Source organism: Hetaerina americana, unplaced genomic scaffold (genome assembly GCF_022747635.1).
Source record: "Hetaerina americana unplaced genomic scaffold, ioHetAmer1.1.p SCAF_22, whole genome shotgun sequence".
NCBI classification, from domain to species: domain Eukaryota; kingdom Metazoa; phylum Arthropoda; class Insecta; order Odonata; family Calopterygidae; genus Hetaerina; species Hetaerina americana.
In genome coordinates, this window is record NW_027286786.1 from 9,117,281 (window position 1) to 9,138,702 (window position 21,422).

Consider the following 21,422-nt stretch of genomic DNA (forward strand, 5'->3'; position numbering starts at 1 on the left):
CCTTTCTTTTCCACATGTAATATTTCAAATTTAAAGTCACTACCGTGGGTATATATTCCAATAAATGTTTTGCAAAATGTGACGTTGACTTTTTGTCTTCACGCTGGCTTGATACTCCTTCACCGTTCTTGAAATTTTCGGCCGGTTTGTCCATTATACATACACTGCGTCACCCTCACATCTCAACTTATGCACTCCACTTTTTCACTTTTGGGAATTTCGTCCTTTGTGTGGGAAAGTAGGTTCCTGAGGTTCGATTTATTATAATAAGCTAATTTAAACTTATCTTTCGGCAGTTTTTTTGCAAATTCTCATAGTAATGTGATCCAGATATAGGATTCTACGTCATTTGGCAGCAGAGTCTAGTGGCGGTTGGGTTTTATAAATGTCTCCGACTGCCAGTTGATTAAGTTTTTAAAAGTACAATTGGAATCACAAAGTTACTATTTTTCTTTTCCAATATGAATCAATTCCATAAAGACATGCTGGATACCTGATCAAAGCTGAAGCAGTTTGCCATTGAAAAAAATTTGTAAAATATTGTAAAACGCTTAAATGAAATTCGATCATTTTAAATTTTTAAAAAAGGTCAGTAAACTTATATAATATAGAGGAAATATCAAAGTTATGCATTCCGGTAAACAAGTTTATTTTTGTAATATGTAAATTTTTTGATCTATTTGCATTGTGCGTACTAGTCTCATTGGACAGTAGTTTTATCAAATAAGTGAATATATAATAAAATGAAGACAATCAATGATTTATACTCGAGGAACAACTCTGAATTCATTTGCAGGACAACTCCGGAAAGTATGAAACATCACCATAATACTGAAACTGTGACACTCAAAAAACACAGTCTCAGTCATTGCTAAACACAGCCTATCGATAGTCACTAACGCGATTTGGACCGTGTCGGCCAGAAATATGGATTCTCTAAATTTCTCAAACTATCTTCCTTCATTCGCTCAGCACCTCCATAAATATCATTCTCAGGGAAAATAACAGTGCAATAAAAAATAATAAATAACAATAATGAATAAACAAAGAAAAGGAAGAGAAAGAAAAAATTCTCTTCATCAATTTTCCGCCAACGCAGTGACCATGACTCCCAGCTTCTACACCTACGCAAAACCCCGCAAGGGCGTGTGACCGGGGTCACCCCCGATGCATGCACAATCGCAATGATGCTGCTGAATTTTAGTTTCATCTTGGACTCCAGCATACGCGTCACTAGAGGACACTGGTCCGGAAGGATGCAGGGCCACTACTTCTCATTTGTACTCGGATGTGGAAATTGCTATCTTCACTTATGTTCTTTAATACTACCGCTAATAATGTTACTTTAATAATACTGCTGGACCCATTTTTTGGTAGCAGTGCGAACAATAAATATTTCTGTACTCTGAATGCCATGAAACCACGCGTAATAATGTGAATTAAAATTTAACTGATTTTATAAGTTGGACGAAAAATAAGTGTGAGAATATTTCATGCATATGTTTTTTATTTTTATCAAGAATATGCACAAGTAAGTTTATTAATTATGTACAAAGAAGAAATTTCAAAACTTATTAACATTTAATAATTTGAAAAAATTCGGTCATCATAAAAAAATCAGCACTAAATTCTCAAAATCAGTGTACGCCCTTTTAACACTTTTCCGTGCCAGAAGATTGACTGATTTCTCTCATGCAAATACCAAAACCTTCTTTATTTATTTACCTGAAACACTCTGACCGAATAGATAAACTTAGCAGTACAATATACAGAGTAAGTTTAAGACTAGTGTTGATGCCGTCGGACCGAAAGCAATTCAGAAGTGACCGGAGTCCAATCGAGGAAATGCAGAAAAGTCTGACATTTACATCGAAATAGTAGTCCGGGCTTCGTGAAGGGAGACGAAGGGGCTCTCAGAAGGGCCTCTCGGTGGTGGAGGGGAGGGTGGCGAGGTAGTCGAGGGCCCTCTGGATTGCCGGGGGAATGGGGGGCGGGACGGGGAGGTGCGCCCCCTCGGCGTGGAAGCCATTCTCGTCCGCGACATAGCGCACTTGGATGGGGGTGCCATCTGGCGACGTGTAGGAGAAGTAGCCCTGCGCCACCATGGCCTCCAGGTCCTTCTGGCCGGGGTTCTTCAGCTGACCCGACTCTCCAGCCGCAATCCCATTTTCAGTCTCGTAGCTGAAGAGATGAGAAAACATATGATGAACATAAAAGATTAGTATAAAAGGTATCGTGACAATTTTTTCTCTGACGTGTGCGTGAAGCGCTGAATTCAGACCGTCGGTTAAGTGTGCGCATGCTCGCAGATGTCATATTGGCATTGATAAGATGACAGCGCACACCATTATCACTGAAAATTCGACGATGCGAAAGATCTGCCCTAAACTCGTCCCGAAGGTCTTTAGACCGACGACCAAAAGCAGAGTCGACCGCTTGCGAAGACCTTCTGAAACGGCATCGCAACGATTCCCCAACTCCCTTACAGTCCCGACTTGGCACCAGCAGGCTATTTCCTATTCCCAAAATTGAAATCTTACCTCAAAGGACACCGCCATAGGACCCTGAGTTCCGCCAAAGGAGCTCGTATGCGTACCCTTAAGGACCTTCGTTCTGGGAACGGGGTCAGGGCCGGGTTCAGGGAACGTTCGTGGAAAATCCGCTGGTAAAAAGGGTGTCGACGTAGAAGGGACGTACTTTGAATAAAGTTAAGGCACTTCCAGCAGTATCTGATATAAATCTATTTTTCCGAAACTTTTCGAGATGTTTTGTTATAAATGCCATGCATAATTTAAATAAATGGCTTAAAAATGGCTGTGTACAACACTGACATGGAACTATAGGGTTTGAGGTTCGTGGTGTGTGTAGGACGGCCGGCGAGGGCTTCTCATTTTTCTTCTCGGGAGTGCTGAGATCGGCCGGGCTAATGCAGTCGATGATGAATGTATTCAGGCGTCCCACGCGGAGTGATCACGTGGTGGCGAAACCTAAAACATTCACTTGGCGATATTTATAAGTTTGAAGATAGCATTCACCACTTCGCGGTAGGTTCCTTCCCATTCTTATTTAGAGCCCTAAAGCCCTTGTCACGATGGCGTCGAGGGTTCTTCTCCTGAACAGTGGCCTGCACGCCTACATCCTCGGAGACGTAACTGATCCAAGCAGTCGGTCGCCGCACCACGAAAAACCACAAACACCTAAAATAATATGAATTCATAACAAAGTGCTAAATGTATGTCCTTCTTTTATTTTAAATGCCATTCCGTTGGGGCCATTCCTTCAAGTTTATCATTTCCGTGTAACTGCCGAAAGATTGTTTCAGAGAAGTCGACGCATGTTGATTATCGTGGATAACTGATCGCGCACCTTCATGTAAATGAATACGCTAAAGTTTTGGTTTCTTGCCGTGTCACAGTTCATTGTTCGGGAACCAAGCTCCGAAATACCTTGTTTTCTGCATTGAACTCTCGTGACTCATAAACGCGAGTAATTGATTTTACTCATTTTTGGCATTGCCTCCTACTCAACGAAGAAAATAACCCTTTGGTCGTTCAAGAGGACCAGTGATTTCGGGACAAGTCCCGAGTGCCAAACTCTTCAAAGCGGAATTAATCGGTTTTTAAATTACTGTGGCCTTTATTCATGCACACATTAGTAGACAGGTGGTAATTACAATATAGTATGCTTTTTACAAGTTTAAATACTTTTTCTAATTCTCCCTTGGAAAACTCAGCTCGGCTATCATTTTTTTAAATACACGAATAGTAACCTCTTATTACCACTCCACGGGAATAAGTGTACATATTCCAGTTCAATTATAGTGTGGGCATTTACGATTAGTATTTATTTAACATGAATTGACGTTGACATATTTTGACATTAGGCCTCATATAGCTTATGCAATGACTTTCAGTGTATTTGCTATTCAGTTTCGTAAAACTTTGTCACTTAATATTGGGTTTGAACCCAAGTGATGTTACAGAACACTTTCCTGGAGGATTATCAAGTAGACCGAACCGCGGGTCACTGATCGTGTTCATGCTCGTCCCGCACCCGAACACCATCCCATCACCACCTCACTCACCTCCACGAGTAGCTTCCGTCGGGATTGGGGCCGTCGTTCGTCTGGCTGATGATCGCGATTGGCCGGTACGGGCTGCTGTCATATTGCCGCCCCTGCGGAGCCGCCAGGGTCGCGAACGGGAGCAGCACCAGCAGCGCGGGAATCAACTGCGAAGGGAAGCGAAACCATTGGACGGGGAAAAATGCACCCTGTAAGCACCCACCCCCACCTCTCCCTGCTTCCAGTCCGAATCTGTGCGTTGGATGGTCTTTCCCTGCAAGTGTTCCCTCGAAGGCTCCTCGGGGGTGTTCGCACCCCAATCTCATCCCGGCCGAACTCAGCAGCAGTCACCCGTGCCTCAGTTGCTGCCACAAATATCACGTCCTGGGTGGTGACAACCTAGCTTCTCCTGACCTGGGACTGACTTCGCCTCTGCCTGCTAGAGTCAGCCACAAGTCTAAGAAATTGACGTTCCTCCGAACGATCAGGGACCAAAATAATTGCAAACCCTTGCGCTAGGAAAACGTTTTCTATTAAGTATGGCATATTTTCACTATCTTAGCCAACCCCTGTTCTATCTTTCTACTTTCTAGTAATTCTTCTCGAATGCGGAGAGAAAGGTTTTACAATTAGATACCGAAGTGAATGTAGCTGCTGTACAAATGTATTTCAACTATTTGAACTATTTACCATATTTATTGTTAGACAATATTTAAAAAAACCCTTAACTTTGTTTATGTTCGTCTGGGGTGGAATAAAGCCCACCATATTGACACCCATAACTTCCAAGTCACCTCATGAGTATGCCAATCATCAAAACCTCAAAGCCTGTCAATTTGGTGACAAATTCACTCTGCCAATTAGATTTACAGGACAGAGGCAGTGAGTGAGAGGTGTCCTGCTTAAATTCGAAGTCAGATTGGTCGTTGAATTATTCGCTGAAGTAATTTAGTCGTCCCCTGAGCACATTTGCCTCTCCTGTGTCAGGCTAGTTGGCCCCCGTATTATACGTACGTTCTTTTAAATATTTGAGTTTATATTTATGCATTTAAACTAGTGAATTTTTAATTGCAAGGATTTATAAGATGTACATAATATTGTTTGTTGGCCAGGTCAATTCATACAAAAGAAAATTATAAACATATTCACTCAGTATGTGGTAACATAGATAAATATATGGAAATGCTTTGAGAAGTAGAAACTTCGTATTATAAATAAAATCGTTTTCTTCTTCAGCTATTTTTCGTTCACTTTTTATCGTTAATGATGTATCATCATCGTGAGATGATGCTAAATGCTTAGAGGCATCAGCATTAATATCAAGATACCATATCTGATATTTTCAATATTTTAGAATGCTTAAACCGGCTGTTTTTATCCAAAATGCATGCAATTTTTATGCAATGGAATGGTTAATTGCTATATGAGTTGCAAATTTTGCTTCTTTTACATTTCACATTAACGTTCGCGCTGCAATCATTACCTCGCACCCGCGCCGCGTAACATACACCTGAAGTAGTCATCGACGATGATGGCGCTGTCGACCAACAGCGATAAGCACACTATCGTGCAGGGCGAAAGCGGCGCTTCAGCGGAGGTGTATTGAATCACGTCTGCAGATCTAACGGTTTGCGCACCTCATTTGAACAAGAACGCCTCCCATAGCATTCGTTAATCATATACAACGACTTTCAGAGTAAACTTATATAAAGTTAAATACTAATTCTTGTATTTTATTCAGTTACGCAATTTGATTTTAAGAACTGCTAGACGAGGAACACCTGTAAGTAGCTCAATGGTTATTAACACATCATTAAAAATACGAGGAAATAATTTTGCCGGATTTTTTAAGGTGGTATGTTAAAAAATGAGAATCAATGCAAAAAAACAAATACTATTCGGTTTCCGAGAGATAGCGAAGCTAAGTTAAATATTAAGGTATGATTTCATAAACTAAGGCGGGTGGAGCAGTTTTTATTAGAATTACATCTGCTTTTTAGCGAAAACGAAGACAAAGACATAGGTGTATCTTCGTGAAAGAATTAAATAAGCTCTCTTAGACACTAGATGGGAAACGAATAGGGAATGAAACTAAATGACAGACTAATAAAAAAAGAAAAGATATTTGAAAATCCTCGTACACGTTAATCAAAATTCCAATAACAACAACGGGTCTTTAGATTCTAAATAATATGATGACGTTAATCAACCCAGAGTTGGGTTCACATCCAACTCTGGGTTGATTGGTGTTTTAGTTCGAGAGCTCCTCTTAATTCGATCTACAGTGGGCTCGGTACACTCTGATCTGTAGCTTAAAGCCCCTCTGTTTTGGGCTCCAGCATCCTCGCTCGTTACATGGTATTCGCCAGAATTTTCTCCACATTATGAATCGGCTGAAAATTTCCCAACGCCGTGTGGGCTGGCCTAGAATAGTTTGGACTCACTGAAATTGGAAGGATCCACGATTGGGATGAATGGCTGTTGGGAGGGGAAGCTGTGGGCGTGGAGCTCGAGTCCCCATTGGGAGTAATCTTCCCTTCGGAGGTAAAGTTCCCATGCCCATCATCTCGGCTCGTCTTCGCATCCTCCCACCCTCCGCGCCGCAACCTGTTCCCGAAAACGCTTTCATTCTCGAAAGAGCATACGCCCGACCACTTTCCAGCGCCCTCGCGCGCATGCCCCTATTCCTTCCTCTTTCATTCAAATGGAAGGTATAAGGAACAGAGAATATCTCACTCAGGCAAATAGTTCAAGGGTCACCACAGACACAATCCGATGTGGCCGCTCTAACACGATCATTCGGTGACGCGGGAAGTGGAGGATTCGTGTCCTTCTGTTTTCCGAGCGCCAGAGTCTTGAAGTCAGTGAAATTATTTTAAAAGAGCCATTAACGTTTTGATTTTATTTCCTAGAATAATCATTCGGTGAAGGTAAAAGTATAATCGACGATGACACGCAGAATATGCAGTATGGATGAGAAGAATAATTAAACATGTAAATAAGAAAAATTACACTAATAATAACATTATGATATATTATATGAAAAATAAAAGGAATTATGTCGTTCAGGGCAGAGAAGGAGAAATTAGGAAGCATCAGAAAGGCAAAGGGAAGAGTGGCTTCTTTAAGAAAATTGCTTCCCCTTTTTCAGAACTGCTTGAATTTATTCGTAAGTAGGATATTTTTCTCTGATAGTTCTTTAATAGATTAAAGGGGGATCCGAGTCCCCTCCTTTCCTTTTCATCCGATGAAATTTGTGGAGCAGCGAATATGGGGAAGTGTAAATATGAGGATATCAATCATATGTTCTAATGGGAAGCTTAACGACGTCACAAATATTTTTATCCTTAAAAAACAGATTCCGCAGTGAATAAAGTCAACCAGGACCGCGCCAATCGTGTGTATGGACGACTATGGGATGGTATGGTTTGACAAACGTGAACTAATTGCATTTATCATCTGAAGACATCGCTCCTTTCTGCGTGTACGACAAGTGTCGCTTCTCAAGGCGACCCGTTCATAGCTTCGTCCTGTTGCATTCTGGATTTCAATCCACAGTGACACATTTTCATTTCAATCCATGGTACACATCTCGTTCCATGATGGCTCTTGAAATAGTTGATCACGACTCTTTCCTTCGTTACTCCTCGTAGGGGCGTGAAGGCGTGGCGAGTTTCTCTCTCCACTTCGTGCACCACTGTAAAACATTAATTATTATTCGGATAGACTTTTCCAGTGAATCTAGATTTAAACTCATTTCGCAGTGGACCCTGAATCGTTTTCTCATTCTGAGAGGAAAATATACCCTTTCTTTATTTGGGAAAAGATTAAGATAATAAAAAAACAGTTTGGCCTATGATCATTCCTCCATCCTGTGAGTGAATTATTCTTAGTGGCTCTCCATCGTGATACTGATGGGTATGTAAACCTACCCTAGAGGTAAGAACGAACGGTTCGGAGGCTTAAATATCAACTGCATGGGATAGAGCCATATAAACTTGTGACCTGCGTGGTAAGCGTAGGGCTTAGCGCTGTGATTTCGGTTAAAAACAGACATTATGCTAGGTATGCTATCATGGTTCACTAAAATGTCAATGAGTAAGAAAACTGTGATACTCCATACAATTTAACACTGTGAGCTGACCGGTTGCTAGGCTAGCGCATGGCGATCATGAGGTTACAGTTCTGGTCCAGGCTTTTTCGGTAATTATCCATTGTTAGGAATTTACTCATATGTTGAATCATTTCGCGTCAATTCCAAGAGAATTAGAAACCTGCTTAATATATATGATAAAAATACCGAATAAAAATCCGATAAAAAGAAACAGTTCTCATCCGTAAGGATGAGCGAAATCAGGCATTTTGAATATAAAGGGACAAGATGAGAATTGTTATTTCAAATTCATTTTCTTTTTCATCTGATCAATTACCATTTTAAGTATCTTAAATTAGCAAGCTGTATAGTTCTTTTTAGGAATGTTCTTTGAAGGAGGAAATCTTTGTATGTATTCATAGCGCGTGAATCCGTTTTCTGCTTCCATTATTGTTTTTTTTGACTAAACAGAATCGCCTATTCTAATTAAAATAGATTTTTCATGGATGACTGGTGCGTAAAAGCACTCTCGTATAGCTGAGCACAGCTTAGTGAGACGCCCTGATGAATCTTGGAATAAACTCACCCCTACGAATATGTTCCTCATGGCGTAAGCCATCGTAAAACATACATTTTGAATTTCGAATGGATAAGAAATATTTCTGGGAAGTTTTAACTCCGCCAAACGAATGTGAAATTGGTGATGCTGAAGAAAAAATGTCGCAAAAGCCTATGAGTGAGTGACAGTTGAAAAATCATCTCCCCACCCGGTTTGAGGACCACTCGTAGGCAACCGGTGTGAGTAGCCAAAGTAATTGTCGAAATTCGCACGCACTCACCTTGTTCATGGCGGCAGTGATGTAGTCGGCGACTGGGGGTGGAGAGGTCTTTCGGAGGCGGCGGGAGCTCGGATATGGTCAACCGTCCGCGGCCCGGCCCTTATATACGCCCGCCCCTGCGTGTCTCAAGGAGGGGGGGCGAAAGGTCTCACCCCCGAAGAGACCCCACTCTTCCCGGCGCACGCCCCCCGGGGGCCCGGCCGCGCGTGTCATGGGCGGGGGGCGTCTCCCTTTCCACCCCGCCCCGACCCCCTCCCGGCGTGAACTGCAAGCATGCCCGGGACCCCCCAATTCCCCATCCTCACCAATCCTCACTCATTCACGCACATCCCAAGCCATTTACCCCAAGTCGCGTGAATTTCCGTGATGCTCCCCTCCTTCCGCCTCCGATTGCCTGCCGTGAACTAGTGCCCTCGCCGAACTATTGAATTAAAATTCATTCGGTGTGTGTGTGTTGTGGGCATTTCCCAAAGCATTTGTTTAAACATTGAGCACTCATCTCAGCCATGGTCTTACTTCTCTCTACGTTATAAACGTACTTTATGAACACGGTTCCCAAGTTGTTTACCAGTTGCATTGTGACATGTCAGGAAGCAGAAATTCATTGGAGCCACGAGATCCACTCTTGCGTCTAATCGCTTTAAAAATAAGCATTTATTGAAGACCGCCTCAACCGCACAGGGCTGACAGACAAAAGCCCTCCTTTGCAGGAGGGAGAATCTACGACCCTTGTTTTGGCAGTCGTAGAAATCACTCCGCCTTTGCCGAGGCCGGCCTACCCGCTGCTTGATGGAGTCAAGAGGCCGTGACCCATATCTAGTACGTGCGTTAAAATTAAAAGAGAGGAAACGCTTTAGAAATAGAAAGTACTCACCTGTAGATGATATTGTAACTAGCGTTACTTTGGACCCAACTTTTTGTTCATTGCCGACGATATTATTCACTTTGGGAGGAAGTTTGTCCTGGCTGACAGCAGTTAAACAGGTGGTGTTCTTTGAGAAGTGGACGTACGATTTTGTTCATGGCAGTGAAAGCCTTAAATTGTTATAAACATTTCATATGCAATTTTGTCAACCTATCTGAATTTTAGGATTAACCTAAAGACTTTTTCTACCAGGCCATTTTTTCCATAGATCGAAAGACATGCTGAATTTATTACTGAGCATTATTCTAGCAGATAATTGTTTTGAATCATAAATGAAATATATTGTCTCTGAGGTTGCATGCATCACTTTAATAAATAGTTGGTGTGAACGTTATCATTGTTAGCCTACCGGTTAGGATAGGTTTTGAATGGACGGTGCAGGCTACAAAACGGTATATTGATAATTCCCTTGTCTCTCACACAGAGCAAAACCTGATATCCATTTCAAAGATTAGACCCTCTTCAATTCAGCATACCTGCACTTCTTTCTCCATTTATTCCTTTCCACACCCCTTCGCTATTTCCACCCCTTCCTCGCTTGCCTAACTTTCTCCCCTCTAGTAGTAGTATTTGGGGAGGCGACTGACAGCTGAGGTCATTTGCGTCATTAGGGGTGGACAGGAAAGGAAGGGAGGAGAGAAACCCGGCGTCGGCATTTGCCCACTCTTTATGATAGGTGCCAAGGGGTCCGCAGCCTAACGTCCCATCCGACGGACGGCGAACTCAATCAAAGTGCCCTCCGTAAAATACCTCAAGTAAGGATCTGGATACCACTGGAGAATATCTGCCACCGCCAGGATACGAAGCCGGGCCCTTTGGGTGGGAAGCCAGTACGATAGGCATTTCTTTCCTCTATCACAGTCTTCAAAATCCCATTGCCAGTCAATATGCTCTGCATCCATCCTGCTTTCTTTGGATTTCTCCCAACAATGCCCACAATGCCTTGAGCCATATTGTTGGTTTTCCCCTGTGTCCATTTCTTCCATCCTTGTCCTCAACAACATTTTCAAAGGCTCTATGCCTATCATCTTGCTTCAATGAACATTTGTCTCCGCCATACGAAACCTCCTTCCATGTCAAAGTTCTGACGAGCCATTTCTAAGCATCAGCGTCCCTGTCATCAATTCTCTCCTCCTCCACGTGCCATGACATACCGATCCATACCGTATATTTTTCCAGTTATGTGAACCTGTGCATTCGCAAATGACAGCTATTTTTTAACCTGTATTTTTCATTTTTTTAGTTTTATGTTAAATTATTTTTGTGAGAAATCTATTGATTTTTTGGATTAATATTTACAACAACGACATAATTAATTCTGGAAGCCGTTGTTCTTATTATTTATCTGCGGAAAGCCCTGAAATCACACAGATATATCGAAAAGTGATTTTCTGAGCCCACTGATAGGTGTGATTTGGAGTCATGTGGGCGGTATCGCAGGATCTTGGATATTTCTGGAAATTCTTGTTTAAAAATTTACTCTTCACCTCAATATTATGCTGCCCTCTAATTCTTAACGACGTGAACGTCCTCCATTGGTCAGGCGCATTCCGCCACTTTAAGTGCAGGCACGTGGAATATTATGGGTGATCTTAGTATTTTCGTGTCTTCTTCATTTATATTTTCAAGAAAGTAGCCATCCTCTTCCATTACCCGCAATTAAAGCTCATCAGGGGTAAAATATTTCATGACTGATTTAGTAGGAATGTTTTTGGATTCTGAAATTAAAGACAGTCTAATACATATTATTGTTTTCAGCAGTTTCGTATGGGCTAATACAGAATTCAGGAACCCGGAATATTCGAATTATTTGTCTCACACAGAAAATATTTTGCACAATATTCAAGTGAGTGTGCATTGCATTTAGGATTACCAATTTTATATATTTAGTTATACACTTCGATGGAATAATTCTTATTTTAATATGTAGGATACTCTTTTATTGATTTAACGAGATTAAGTAGAAACCAAGTGACACCGTAAGCAATCCCAACGATAAAGTGCAAGGGCAATTCATCGGTGAAACTTGATAATTCATTTCCTCTTTTGGATTGAGGAGCATGCTACCTCCTTCATATCTGATTCTGGAAATTCAAGAATGAGCACATAATCAAAATATAAACTGCAAATGGATTTGGTGTATACCCAATGTATATTATGTGAACACGTACGGAATCAGTTACATCGGATTATATGTAAATGAAATTAAGATTTAATTGATTGCAGGTAGTGTAATATATTTGACCAGCCGAAAGATAATTTCATGCTGAAAAATACTAATGGTTAGGGTTAATAGGTTAATACTAATGCCAGTGAATCGGGTATTCTATCGATGGAAAATATTTGGAATTAATTTTCCTGATCTCACGCGTAAGAATTAATTTTCCACGAAGTGCCATCATAGCATCTCCATGTTCCATTCTCGAACAATTAAATCACATAGATTAAATAAACTATTTTTCAGAAAGCCATCGAAAAAAAATATTTTTTGAAATTTTTTCCTGAAAGCACCCGTTCCAGCCTTAGTCCCGTGCGATGCAAGTTGGCATATGTAATAAGAGAAAGTGGTGATGAGGGGGGGGGTCAACGCGGGCAGGGGGTGGGGTCCCTCTCCTCTCGATTCCCGAGTTCGCCGCCACGCACGCTGGGGGGTCGGGGGGGAAGGAAGGGCGTTGGGGGAAGGGTCGGCTGTATACGTACGTAGCATCTTCCTCCGCAGTTCCCTAAGTCATCATATAGTCCTCGCATCCGCATTTTCCCAGCCTCCGCACCGCAACCTGTTCCCGAAAACGCTTTCATTCTCGAAAGAGCAACCGCCCGGCCACTTTCCAGCGCCCCCGACTCCTTCCTCTTTCATTCAAATGGAGGGAACAGAGCATATCTCACTCAGCCAAATAGTTCAAGGGTCACCAGTGGTACAGTCCGATGTGGCCGCTCCAACACCATCATTCGGTGACGCGGGCAGTGGAGGATTCGTGCCCCTCGGTATTCCGCGCACCAGGGAGGGGGGTCCTTGTCTATCCGCACCAGATAAGTGGATTAAGGATCAAGTAAATACGATATCAAATTTCAATTACTTGGTCATTGATCCTGGATAGCTTTCGTGAATGTTCTAATTACGAATGGTGTTTGAAAGAGAAAACCTTCAAACAAAAATTGCTGATTAATAATTATATTCCTACGCCGTCTCCCGCAAGAACTGTTTGTTTATTGGTCCAGGGTTTGGTGGGAGAGAAGGTTACCCTGGATGTGATTGTATTTGTGCTGTGTCCTCCCATCGATGGGCGCTGCGCCGGACTGGTCGGCCGCCCCCCCCCCACACTCCCCCTCCTCCTTTCAGAGGGTGTCACTTCGTTCATGCAGTATAATTCTTACTTTTGTGATTCATAGGAGGGGCTTCAAAAGTAGCGATTACATTCCTATTTTTTAGAGAACTCACCTCAGGGGTTCCTCAATCTCTCAAAATTTCACAGGATTAACTGTTCGTCACCATAAGTTATCATAAAGAGTTCCATACAAATAGGTTTTACTTGGTTTACTTCGGGCATAGTAGCAGATACAAGCAAGATAACATAAATTGCACTTTATTCTGACATTTAACAGTAATTATTTGTTCCAGTGCTGCTATTTGCTTCATATTTAAGCAAGATTTTGGGTTTAAGACGGTCCCTTATTACTAAATACTTCTTCTTACGGCGAGAATATACTCTTTGCTGTCCAAAATGTCCATGCTGTGCGGAAAGCCTTTCCTTCTCTATTCTACAGCAAACCTTTCTTTCTAACCACCAATTAGATCCCACCAACTTTCTGTGTTTTGTTAAATTTCCCGATCAAAACGCTCTCTTCTCCCGCTCTGTTCAAAATTGTTAATTGTCTTCCCATTGACCCAGATTCTTTCCTTCATTCTTTGACGTCCTCTCATTTAAACGTCTACAAATATGCATTCATCCTCTTGTATCAATAGGCCAAGTTTCACTGCCATAAAGCACTACTATTCATATCATTTTTTTATAGGAAGAGTCCATATGGACTGATGCATCTAAGAGGAAGAAATCTGGCCGGAAGACTTCATCATATCAGTGTTAGGTCTTATTCCGAAAAAGATAAAGGCTACATCATATGAGAACTACAGAAAAAATAGTTAGGTTTCGCTCGAAGCTAAAGTTGTTCTCAGGATCATAAACAAAAGGATAGAGACTAGGGCAAATGATTACTTAGGGGATGATCAGTTTGGGTTTAGGAAGGGGAGAGGTACGCGTGATACCATTGCAGTAATGAGATTATTAATCGAGAGGAATATAGAACACAACCAGGAGGTATTTGCCTGTTTCGTAGATTTCGAAAAAGCGTTTGATAGAGTGAATTGGGAAAACCTAATGAGTATATTGAAGAAAATAGGAATAGATTGGAGGGAAAGGAGGCTAATACGCAACCTGTACATGTCTCAGACTGCTCAAGTGCAAGTGGGGAACGGGGAGTCCGGATGGGCAGTGTTAGGAACAGGTGTAAGGCATGGGGTGTCCATTATCACCGTTGCTGTTCAACGTGTATGTGGAAGAAATGATAAGAGGCTTGGGTAAAATTGGAAATAAAATCGAAATTCGGTGAGGAATGCATAAAATCAGTTAGGTTTGCGGATATGTTTGGGTTTGCGAATGACTGTTAGGAAAATGAGGGTTATATGGTTATGAGAGAGAGAAAGCTAAGTTAAGTATGAATATGGATGCGCATAAACTGTGTTGGTGAAACAGTTCATCTAAAAAAGGAAAATAATTGCGCTAGCTAAAGAAGATTTCACAAGGAGAAGGGAATTGATGGCAGAGAGTATGGAAGTTGAAGGACAGTTCGTCATAACTTTAATATGGAGCGTGGTTATGCACGGTGCGGAAACATGGTCATTGAAGCAGGGTGACAGGCATAGATTGGAGGCTTTTGAAATGTGTGTGTGTGGCGAAGGATAGACAAGGTGAAATGGACCGAAAGGAAAACAACTGAGGAGGCTCAAGGTATGATGGGGAGGAGAGGAAGTTGCTGGGAGAATTCATAAGGAGACAGGAAAATGAATGCAAGGCATTTGATCGGCAGTGAGATGGTGAAGACTGTGATAGAGGGAAGAATGTTAGGAAAACGAGGAAGGAGAAGAGATACGATAGGGATGATAGATATATGTATGGAATGAAGGGAGAAAGGAAGTATTTTGGAATTGAAGAGTTGCTTAATGTATTGTTAAATGCCATGTCTCTTTTGTTGGAGAGGCAACGAAAAAATCGTTCTCTAGTAGACTAAATAGTTTCCATCCAGAACCTACCTTACCCAGTAGACATTTAATGAGTTGCATAATTTGTTTAAGGGATAATACAAAAGTATCCGTTTAGATTCAAAGCGGAATATGTGCCAATTTAAATATGAATGCTTAGTGAATCAGTCGCCAGAGATCATTCTCATGTTGTTCACTCTAGCCTCCGTAACAGTAATTTCGTCAGTTGCTCCTAATTATGAACTCTATGATCTCTGTAATCCTCGTGATTCTATTCCTTCTCAAAACTGTTTATTTTCAATTTGACATTGGAAAACCCGTGCAGCAGACTTCTCCAAATTTCCAGATATTTTGAAATGAAGGGAATGAGCTTTAAAATTTAAAGGAACGCACCACTCTTCTACATGGAGCAATTATGAGGACCAAAACCATTTTAAGAACGTCATTAAGGCCTCTGGCCCTCAGCCCAGTTTCAAATTAGATCATTGCGAATGTTATATATTTAGGCTGATTGGCGAACACCTGAATCAGTGGAAGACTCAGATAATCTCGAAAGTGGGATATAAAAAGCATTAACATGCAACATGCGACAGAGTGAGGATATGGAAAACAAGTTTTTCAAACTTAAACCTTTCAAGTCATTAAGAACGAATAGAAAACCATTGTGAGTTGGGGCATATTAATGTGGTTAATACACTGATTGATTGGCGATGAAGTTGATCGAAGCGTATTCAGCACCTTCATCCGTTCTTGGTTTTAAAAAAATCATATTTTTGATTCATCTACATCTACATGGTGTAGATGAATCTCCGGTGTCATGGTGTAGATGAATCATGGTGTAGGTGAATATCTACGTGGTGTCCTGACACCCCCCGCCACACGCCCTTGCGGCGGCTTGCGGGGTATTAAGTAGATGTAGATGTAAGTAGCTGTAAATGTAAATGTACATAAAACCCCGCAAGCCGCCGCAAGGGCGTGTGGTGGAGGGTATTAGGTCACCTATAAAAGGGAACAAAACCACATTCAAAATCAACACATCCATGCAAACCTATACCCATAGTGGCGTATACATCCGTGCAAATATCCTTTTATTTTACCCGCGGACTTTACTTATGTGGATCCCCCATGTTATGTATTTAGTTAATTCAACATCTAGATATTTAACGTAACTTCTACTTCTAGGTCAACTCCAGCTAATTTATAAACAAATCGATTAAACCAATGATTACGTATGACAAAATGATTACGTTGCGACCAGTATTTCCAGTGAGGGAAAACTTGTTTTAGGTTGCTTTGTCTGCGAACCCATTTCCAAGGGTGTGGTGCTAGGTGGTCCTTTATTTCGTCATCCATTTGCGGTAGTCATTTAAATTCAGTAGATCATCATTGTCAACATTGAAATATTAGACCAAATTTGATTGTTAACTTTTGAAATAACCCAGCTTTTATGGCTCTTAGAATTCTTTACATCCGCCCCATGACCTAGTTTTATTAATCTCTAACTTAGTAATGGATGTTGCTCTAGAATATAGCCATAATTTTATGCAGTGAATCCTGTCGACGGTCGCCTCATAATAGATCTAGTTACTCACATCTCTCTTACTCAAGTGAATTTTTTTAAGCCGAAGCGTGCAAAAAATACGGAGCGACGGTTGAGGTGGCCACACTCGCCCGTAACCCACTCCAGCTGCCCTATAGGATGTCTCGGAAAAAATTCCAACCGACTCCCGACGGAAACGACGTGAGTTCTAATGCTAATGTCCCCGTCGCACATGTATTATTCTTACGGAAGCGCCGAATGAAAAGTTCATGTCGCTCTCTAGGACGATAAGTGCTGCTTCATAACGATGCATTTGCTCCTCGAGTAAATCCGCTCCGCCGCAACAGTCAGTCCCCTGGTCAGTGGCAATTTCTCGTTCATTGCTGCGAGAGTGTCCTTCAAAAAACGGCACCTAGGTTGGAGTGACCACCCACGAACAGCTTCGTGGGCGGCCCTTACTTGTTAATCATCTAGAATGATATTACTAGTCAAGAATTATTTCGCAGCTAGTGTTCGCGGGGCGGCATATTCTTTGGTACTTATATGAAGACTTTTAATTCCCCTTATCAGCGGTCAGTAAAACACCATGAGCCACGATCAACAATACCTCTCACCTTCAACGGACTATCGCATTTAATATTGGAAAAGTGGACCAACGAAGAATAGAAGGCTTTGAAACATGGTGCTGGAAGAGAATGCTGAAAATTAAATGGGCAGACAAAGTAAGGAACGAATAAGTATATATAAGAGCAGAAGAGGATGGGACCATATGGAGAACTCTACGGCAAAGAAGAAAGAGATGGATTGGACACACATTGAGGCACAATGGATTGATTTGGAATATAATAGAAGGGAAGATTCCACGAGGAAGACCAAGAGACATGTACATGGGACAACTAAGAAGGGCGTAAACAGAGAAGGTATCAGGGATTAAGGGAATGGACATTGAATAGAGTAGAATGGAGGGCTGAAGTAAAACAAACCTGGGATTGAAATATTGATGACGACTGCTACAATATGTTCTTCCCTTATTGAAATATTTCCTATGGCAATCTTTAAATTCCCCCAATCTGAGAGAGACCATAACACCAAGCATCGTTTTATTCTAAGGAAAAAGTTCGATTTATGCTTCTGAAGTCACCCTTCGTGATATCGGCAGGTCTTGTTTCAATAATGTGCATAAAGCTTTCTATGGGGCGGGGGTGGCGTGGCTGCCCGTGGATGCCAGAGGCCACTGATTCGGAAACTTTTCAGCTTAGAACAATTTTTTTCTAAGCTGGAAAAAGGTTTTTTGGAACGAGACAACTGCGAATTCACAGAAAAACCACAAAAGTGATATTTCGGTACGAGACAACGAGAAAAATAGGCTCCGACTAAAAACCTTCCCTGAGCCCATTGTGGGAGGCAGAGTGCAGTGCTGCGATGTGGAAGGAAACGGGAAACCGCCACCACATAATTCTCCCTAGAATATACAGCCTTTCTTTACATTCAAATTAGAGTAGAATGGAGTAGCTGCAGTGAACCAATCCTAGGATTGAAATACTAATGATCATGACGGTGAAAACTTTCTCGTTAAATATCCCAACCCGAAGAAAGGAACAGGAAGAAGACATTTCTAATATTCATCTCGAAGCACTTTGGCGACTTATTACATCCCCGTGGGCTTATCTTCCCAAAAAGTATTTCTTTTCTCTCGCCGAAACGTTCATTTCCTCATAGCCGAGCGTCTTCGTGAGGAGGAAGTCAACTTCCCATGTCCTCCTTCATTTATCTCTCCGGACCCGGAGGTCGCCTCCGTAGGCGATGCGTTTCTTTATGCCTCATACGATTCGTTTCCTGCTTGAGAGAGATCGAAATTTGAGCAATGACTTTGGGGGGGGGGATAGGTCGGGGATACATTACATGCCCGGATTCTCCGGCTTTACCACGTATCTGGAGTTCCGTTTCGCCCAAACAGGTTTGTCGACAGTCAAAGCCGACGAGGAAAGTTTTCTCTTTTGCGAAAAATTTATTCATCTAAATTTCATCATATGTGCGTCTTTCTAAGTTCAAATGTGCCTTTCTTATACGCAAAACATATTCTCAAGAAATATGGTCAAGTTACCACATCTTATTAATCGATTTTGAAAATTACGGAATTTAAAGCCTGGTACTCCCTGGTGATAACTTACTTCATGTATGTTGATATAAAAATTAATGATAGCAATATGAATTGCTTATTCGTAAATTTCTCGCTTTTGGAAATACCATCAATAGAGTTTTCATATGTTTCCTCTGACGCGATGACCCGGTGAATTATGCCCAACGGTCATTTAGTCGATTCTCTCTTTAAATTTCCACCGCCAACTCAACTTAAGCTGGATAATATCCCGTTTCTCATGAATCTTTGGACTCGGCACCACACTTCAGTGCGAAAGGAAATCCACGCTTGAAGTCTTTTGCTCCCGCTCCCCCCCCCCTGGGCTGGAGACGACAGCGTCTTCATCAGGGAGAAGGTTAAATGCCTCGGAGAAACCCCAAAAAGATGATCAGCCTCTTTTGGATATGGCAATATCCAAATATTAAGTCATGCTCCTGGAAATCATCTTATTTTACTCATAACACAATGAATATTTGCTCATGCATTATTTGCTCTATACCAGTAATTTAGCTTTCTGTGAGTAGCGATGCTCTTGGGATGTTTTTGAGGTGAAATACGGAGAATTGCCCTTGGTGTCTACTTCAAAGCGAAGCTCTAGGAGCAGAGGAGAGAGTGAGAATTGCGCAAGGAAAACAAGCAGTATTTCAATGAGAGTAAAGGGAATACATTTTTTACACCCTTTGCGAGTGAAGTGGGCTGATTTTCGTTTGCATGGCATTTTGCTATCCATTTGGAACATTCGGTGGACTCATTTTTGTGGCGGTTCATGAAAAAAAGTATCGGTATTGGCAAAAATCTTTTCCAGAGGGACCCCCACATTCGAATAGAAATTGGAGGATAAAATTGCAAAAAATAAACCTATCAATGGTGCATATACTATTTAAAATAATTAAATATTTCATTACTTAATACTTCCCTGCTGTATTTCTAGGTGACGGCATTTTACTTCTCTCTCTCTCTCTTAGAAAAATATAATTCTTTTATGGATGAATAAGATATTAGGAAGGTGATTTAAGACATTACTTAACCGCTAAAATTTAAAAGATATAATGCATGTAGAGTTTGTAATGGAATATAGTGTTGTTTTTTGGTTACGAATGTCTCATTGACTGAAACGTATCAATGATAGAGCATATGATATGTAACGTAGGTTACTCTCCAAACCGGAGTTTCTTGTTATTGAACTCGCCTCCAATGATGAAATACCTTTCCTTTGATCAAATAGGCTAATTGTACGACTGGAAATAAAACTGGTTTTAATGCCTTAGAAGAGTACTTTATGTGAAGCGTGTACATTGACGTCACCCCTGTTCGCATGCCCTATCATCATTCCATCCGAAGATTGCACCACAACGATTTGTATTCAATGCAAAGTTCTCTACGAGAGGAATCCGTTCTCTCCCGCGTGCATGGCATTCCCGGGATTAGGTTATGGCAGGGGGTGTGGGAAAGGGAATAATAGAATTGATTCCTTGGAATAGGCCCCGTGCGAAGAACTGGTGAGTTCGGCAAGCGTTACAATCACTGTCGATTCATTAATACACTAACTACAGGCTTATTGTCCTCAAATAAACTATCCAAGACAGGCAGTCAAATGATCGAGTACCTCTTTACTTGGGCCAAAAAAGCGGCCCAGCAAGGCTTCAATAATATTCCAGGAGTAATTCTACAAGCGTTACATTTAAGCAAATCACTTTTAATGTTACCCTTTGGACCTGCCAACGCCATTTTGGGGGTACTACAAAATTATATTGCTGATATTATGCCTCCTCTATAAAAATTGATAACCTCGTTATCTCTGCGAAGTTAGATTTCACATTGTTCTTCCGGGTTTGATGAAGACCAGTGAAATTTATTTTACTGAAATTATCCTCCATTGGAGGGCATGATAAGAAATACACACTTTCCTAAGGCATGACTCGCATCTTATACTTTCGGCCAAGTCTCGTCAACATTTTATCTAGTGCATACATTTAAGAAATAGGCACTCTGCTGTCGGCGACTTAGAGACTGAATCACTCACGACCGTTATTCGAATGATCCCCTTCTCCATGGCACACTTGCCATATCTGAGTGCTTTCAATGGAGAAAACTCATTTGGTTGAACTCCTGCATCATTTGCCACTAAAAGTATTTTGCGACATTGGGTCGGCGTGAACGGATTGGAATATTTGTACGCGGTTGACATACATCAAAATAATTAAATAATTAACTTTTATGACTTAATTATTGAAAAAATACTGCTAGAATGAATCTCAATAACTAATGCCTCATTAGCGTAAAGCAGCTCGATAAAATGATACTATGCTCTCAGTTTACACATTTTGGGCGTCGAAAACTTATGTTATCCACAGGTCTTTGCTTAGCGAGACGACCTCCGGGTCTACCTTCCTCTGAAATTGATCGCCTACCCTCTATACGCAATTTTAATTATTCTATCCTCATTTCCTCAAATTTAAAGGTATGGCCGCTTGTTAACTCCCGATTTGCCATAGCTAACCAAGCATGTTTAAAATTACAACGGTTGCTGCTAAAGCAATGATGGATTCTCGTCAAAGTGACTTG

General features: G+C 41.4%; 1 protein-coding gene across 1 annotated transcript; it reads right to left on the reverse strand.

The window, feature by feature from the left end:
* Window positions 1-1,913: 1,913 nt before the first annotated feature.
* On the reverse strand, window positions 1,914-9,004 carry LOC139689345 (endocuticle structural glycoprotein SgAbd-8-like). Its single transcript, XM_071586429.1, has 3 exons — window positions 8,996-9,004; window positions 4,085-4,230; window positions 1,914-2,181 (listed from the first exon to the last, which is right to left on the reverse strand). The coding sequence occupies exons 1-3, from the start codon at window positions 9,002-9,004 to the stop codon at window positions 1,914-1,916; spliced, it is 423 nt and encodes a 140-aa protein (XP_071442530.1).
* Between the last annotated feature and the right edge of the window lie 12,418 nt (window positions 9,005-21,422).